Source organism: Sinocyclocheilus grahami, unplaced genomic scaffold (genome assembly GCF_001515645.1).
Source record: "Sinocyclocheilus grahami isolate Dianchi unplaced genomic scaffold, SAMN03320097.WGS_v1.1 scaffold1302.1, whole genome shotgun sequence".
Taxonomy (NCBI): Eukaryota; Metazoa; Chordata; class Actinopteri; order Cypriniformes; family Cyprinidae; genus Sinocyclocheilus; species Sinocyclocheilus grahami.
Genome location: NW_015506481.1, coordinates 135,589 through 141,588, shown reverse-complemented (window position 1 = coordinate 141,588; position 6,000 = coordinate 135,589). Strand labels below are relative to the sequence as shown.

The following is a 6,000-nucleotide window of genomic DNA, read 5'->3' as shown; positions in this document are numbered from 1 at the left end:
TTGTAACACTTTACAATAAGGTTCCATTTGTCAACATTAGTTAACTACGGTTACACTTTATTTTAAGGTGTCCTTGTTAGAGTATAATTATACATTTATGTACTGAGTAATATTAATTAACTACATGTACTTACTATATGTTTAGGGTTAGGATTAGGTTTGGCTTAGGGTTACTTGCATGTAACTATGCATCATTTATTGTAATTAGAATAGTAAGTACATGTAATGTGTAACAAGGACACCTTAAAATAAAATGTTACCTTAACTACATTAATAGAGCATTAATCAGTCTTAGTTAATGTAAAGCTCAATATTTATTAATACATTATTAAAATCAAAAGTTGTATCTGTCAATATTTAACTGACCTGAGTTAACTTGAAATAACAATGAACAGGATTTTTATTAACTAACATTGACAAAGCTGAATAGATGATGCTAGTTAATTAACTAATTGTAAAGTGTTAGCAATTTGATTTTGCAGTATGACTGTAAGGACTTCACTCTGAATTATATATTAAGTTTAATTGTACCTTACCATACAATTAAGCCATAGCACCGTTTTTATTTTATTTCCATATATCACGCAGCCCTACTATTAGTGCTTTGCTGTTTATGTATTTGCTGATAGACATAGATGTGTTTGCATTTTCAGAAACTGGTTCAGAACACGGCAAATCTTTGTTCCACTTCCTGACCAAAATAAAGTCTTTACCTTCTCTGAAAGCTCAGAATGACATGATCATGTGGAACCTACAGGTATGAAGGTGATCTGATGTGTATTTGATTGTTTAATTCATTGATTTGATATTTAAGAGCTATGTGTCTCTCCTGCAAGATGTTTGAGGTGGTGAAGTGTCTTCGAGAGAAATCCGGTCCTGTAGCTTCATTTTCTGTGGATCACAGCATGTTGGAGGAGGTAATGGCACAGATTCAAACACAGAGGGTCTCAGTCGCAATGCTTCCATGACGTTGAGGTGTTTAAAGAGTGTCGTCTCTGCTCAGAGTGTGCAGGATAAAGAGAAGGCCGAGCGCAAGAGGAAAGCTGAAGCTGCTAAAGCCCACAGACAGAAGATCATGGCTCAGATGTCGGCCATGCAGAAGAACTTCATAGAGTCCAACAAGATGCTTTATGACAACGTGCCTGAGAGCTCGAGTCAGAGCGACACCGCCGCGTCTGTGGACAGGTCACCACTTTCTTTTGTCTTTCTCTCTTTCTTTTGCTGTTTACTATACTTTCTGTCTGTGACTTTTTATTTTAATTTTTTTGTTCTTTCAGTCTTTCTCTCTTGCTTTTGATTTCTTTCACTTTCTCTTATACTTACACTTTCACTTTGCACTGCTTTTCCTTTTTTTGTGCTTTCACTTATTTTTGCATTTATTAATTATTGCACTTTTACTGTTATTATTTTTTATGTTCTATTATATAATTTAGTTCTTATTTATCTTTATTCTCGTTTCTTTGTTCTTTGCGCCATTCATTTTCTTTCATTTTTCCCTTTTTGTTCTTTCATTTGTCCCATTTGCCAGTTTCTTTCACTTTCTTTTATTTTAATATTTTGCTTTATTTTACTTTTAGCCTTTTAATTGATGTGGTCTTTCTTTCTTTCTTTCTTTCTTTTGCTTCTTATCTTCACTCCATTGCCTGTTCTTTATTTGTTTACCAATGTTTTCATTTGTTTCAATTCATTTCACTTTCTCTTACTTTCTTTTGCTTTCACTTTTTTTTAGAATATATAAATACTGATAAATACATTTAGACCACTTAACTGAATGATTGCTATCGGGATGTGAAGAGACTTTCAACCAGCATAACAAAAAAAAAATTCTGAAGACAATCACCTATTGCAACTTTAACTATATCGTGATATATATTTATGTATTTATTTATTTGTTACCGAGAAATAAAATTACTCGTATCATGATATAAGCTTTTGGTCATATCGCCCACCCCTATTCTGGTCCTATATCAAAGAATAAAAGTATATATATATATATATATATATATATAGACAGACAGACAGACTAAATCCAGAAGAACTGTGGCAATGTCTGCAAAGCTATAGTACTGTGAAAAGTTTTTGCCACTTGTGTAAAACTGCTGTAATGTGAGGATACTTTAAAAATAATTCAACTTCTTATCAGTCAACTTCTAACTAAATCAAAACTATATTTGGTGTGACCATCGTTTGCGTATAAAACAGCTTTTTCCCTAGGTGCACTTGCCCATAGTTTTTCAGGTAGCTTTGCAGGTAGGCTTCTTGAAACATTTTGGAGACGTTGCCACAGTTCTTCTGGATTTAGTCTGTCTCAGTTTGTTCTGTTTCTTCATGTCATTCCAGACAGACTGGATGATGATGAGATCAGATCTCTGTGTGCAGCACTGGCTGACTCCTTGTGGAAACAAAAATCTCACTGGATTATTACAATTAATTTCAAAATAAATGTTTGGAAATGTTTACTGATATTTCCTACTGACACACTACAGCAAAAACTAGAAATAACTGACTTAAAATCATTTTTTTGTTGTTGGTCAACATACTTGTGCACAGTACTGTATGTGTGTATACAGTATATTGCTTGTTTTAACCTTCATTTTATTTCTAAATATGATGTAAAATCTGTCTGTGATCAGGCCGAAGTTCTCTCGCAGTATCACAGAGATGTTGGGGGTCTGTGCGACCACAGTGCATAGGGTGGGACTACAGACCGCTCCCAATGACCTGTGCCCGTACATGCCTGTCATGTCCTGGAACACGTGTGCCTACACCATCCAGGCCATCGGTAATGATCTCCTCCTTTGACTTGCTCACTTGAGGTATTTGTCAGACAGTTGTATGTAGAGCACTTTAAAATTGTGGATATGTACACACAGTCAGTGTTGGGAAGCATCACCCATATTTACTAACAGGTGTCCCTCTCAAATTGTCCTATGTAGCATAATTCATGTGAACGGTATTTTGGCGCTGTCTGAACGTAGCCAGTCTTGTAATTTTGTCATGTGCCGCCTCATTTGATTTCTCTCTCTCTTTAGAGAATATGTTACAAGAAGAAGGGAAGCCTCTTTTTGGATCCCTCCAGAACAGACAGGTTCTCTACTGATATAGATTATACTGATATAGATATACCATTTAATGTGGGATTGATTTCTAAATTGATTTTCTTCTTCAGCTGTCTGGACTCAAAGCGTTAGTGCAGTTTTCAGCTGCTCAGAGGCTGAAGAGCAGTCAAGCTGTCGTACAGAAGCATTTTGCTGATATGTTAGCAGGTATGTCATGTTTAGGAGAGGATGGATATGTTTGTTTGTTTTGTTCATGCAGCAATTCTCTCAATTCTCTGTCTCTTTCTAGTCCTGGTACCTGTTCCTAATGTAGAAAACACACCATCAATATTAGAAGTGGACTTCTTTCATCTACTGGTGAGTGTCTTTCTTTTTACTGGGCATTATAAAAATAAAAGATGTGATTTTATATACATATGCTTATATCATAATTTAGCTAGTAAATCCCAAAAAGTTTAACGTAACATTTATTTAACAATAATGTGTACACATTCCGACACGTTGCGCCAGAACGGCTCATATATATATCATTACACATATATAGAGGGTGTATATATATATATATATACAGTGGGTACGGAAAGTATTCAGAACCCCGGAGAGTAAAAATATTTTTAAAACGTACACCGTTCAAACTAGGCTGCTTATGTTGAAGTGTTTGGGATGTGGCTTTTAATGATGAGACCTTTTTTGTAATCAGGCTCTCAAAAAGTATATAACAATTTGGATATAGAGTTATCGGCCAACATATCGGTTATCGGCTTTCAAAAATAAAGAATAATCGGTTATCGGTATCGGCCAAAATTTTCATATCGGTGCATCCCTAAAAAAAATTTACTTAAACGATTTTAGCAAATGGCTGCAATATAACAGAGTGAAAAATTTAAGGGGGTCTGAATGCTTTCCGTACCCACTTTATATGTGTATACATATATATATGTATATGTATGTATATATCAGGGGCGTTTCCTCCAAGGAGGCAAGGGAGGCAGTGTCTCCTCTCCTCAAAATTGCATGAGAAAATAATCGATATTACAAAAATAAAACCGCGCAAATATGACTAAATATGATATTAAAAGTCTAAAAATCGCTCGTTTTTATAAAGTAACACTGTCCAGCAGCGACACCCACAGCTAAAGTTACAGCGGAGGCTTGCCTCCCTTTGGTCCATTGACTTTCTACAGAGACCCCTTAGCGTGCCTTTTCTGGAGGCTCATTGAAATGAATGGGGGGAAATCATGTGAGAGGAGGCAATGCCTCCATCGTGCTATAATTGGATATGATCGGATGTGATTGGTTCGTGTGATAAATCTTGTTTTCGTGCGAGCTCTCGGCTTGAATGAAGAAAATGATGGCGTTATTGAGTAATTATAAAGTAAACAACTCTCCTGCTTAGATATCACTGTTTTGTGTCATGTCAAAATGAAACATGAAATGGCTTGAAAACGTGATGACTGTCAGTTTTTAGTGAGCATTCAGCTTGATGAAATGAAAGATGTAGCCTATCTTCTTGCCTGTGACAATGTTTGTGACAGGGCTTTTATGACGATGACCCGAAAATAAGTTGACTATTAAAAAGAACAGCTGAACATAAGTTCACAAATAAAAAAACGGAGTGTCTATTTACAAGTGCAAATAGGCCGCCTTGTTGGCAGAGGTTATTTACACTAACTCCGCCCAGCAACGTGTGATTACAAAGCATTACAGAAGACTGTCTTTCAACAACCACTCTAGTGGCGCAGATGGTGAAGTACGTGTTAAGTCATTTTTGACGCGATCGACCGGGGACCTTTTTTTTCCTACCATTTCAAATCAGATATCACATTGGAAAGGCATGTATTTTCAATAATAATGAAGGAAATAATCGAAAAGTTGAACTTAATCTATTGGATAGTGTTAGTAAGTGTAGGGAGGAATTTATTGCCCCATAAGGTGACATCCATTTAATAATTTGAATTAAAATGATCATTTACACTCAATGTTATTAATGCATACCGTTTTATAATGTACTACAATACTGAGGTGCAGATAATTGCCACTATTTGCAATAAGTAGTATAAATAGCAGAAAATCCTGCTAACGTTAAGTGTACATAGAATCTATAGCTATTTGCACTTAGTGTAAGCTTTTGAAAAACCTAGAAATATTAAGAATTTAAAAAAATTACAATTCTGGACCATGGGCATTAATCAAATCTGAAAGTGAAATAATTTTGAAAACCTTATCCCATGATCACAAACAAGTAGAAAAGTTATATAAATGCATTACAGAACCTTGAAGAAAATTCAGTTCTTGAATCTGAAACTACAGAATTTAGTAGTTTTGATTTAAATAAAATGTATATAATTTTAAAGTATTATAATTGTGTGATTTAATGATTAATTGTTATATATATATATATATATATATATATAAGTAAAAAAATCTAAATATAAGCATCTGCTAAATAAATAAAATGCTAAATGAATGCAAGACATATAAATATAGACATAATTTATAAATCACATAAATTATTTTTGCCTGGCACATGATAAAACAAAAAAGGCTCATAGACTTTTATCTAAGTAGCCTCCGGAATGGCCCTTTTGTATATTTAGCGAATTATTATTATTTTTAAATAAATGAAGAGTTCAGATGCAAAAGCCTCTAAGTGCCATCTGAAATTTTCATCTAAAATGACAATTTTTATCAGGCTCCTATATTTATGTTCAGTTCTTTCACTTTAATGGCATAGAAAAGGACCTATAAATTGCCATCTGAAATTTTCATCTAAAATGACAATTTTTATCAGGCTCCTATATTTATGTTCAGTTCTTTCACTTTAATGGCATAGAAAAGGACCTATAAATTGCCATTAAAGCAAAATTACTGAACCTAAACATAGAAGTCTGATAAAAATGTGAAAGAAAATTTCAGATGGCACTTAGAGGCTTTTGCATCT

At 34.2% G+C, this 6,000-nt stretch overlaps 1 protein-coding gene across 1 annotated transcript in view; it reads left to right on the top strand.

The window, feature by feature from the left end:
- Positions 1 to 6,000, top strand: part of LOC107569007 (E3 ubiquitin-protein ligase UBR1-like) — a 45,405-nt gene that overhangs the window by 30,832 nt on the left and 8,573 nt on the right. Inside the window, exons 27-33 of the mRNA XM_016255004.1 lie at positions 654 to 757; positions 837 to 917; positions 1,004 to 1,185; positions 2,634 to 2,782; positions 3,033 to 3,088; positions 3,170 to 3,266; positions 3,349 to 3,416. Coding sequence (XP_016110490.1) covers positions 654 to 757; positions 837 to 917; positions 1,004 to 1,185; positions 2,634 to 2,782; positions 3,033 to 3,088; positions 3,170 to 3,266; positions 3,349 to 3,416 — 737 coding nt within the window. The remainder of the gene's footprint in view (positions 1 to 653; positions 758 to 836; positions 918 to 1,003; positions 1,186 to 2,633; positions 2,783 to 3,032; positions 3,089 to 3,169; positions 3,267 to 3,348; positions 3,417 to 6,000) is intronic.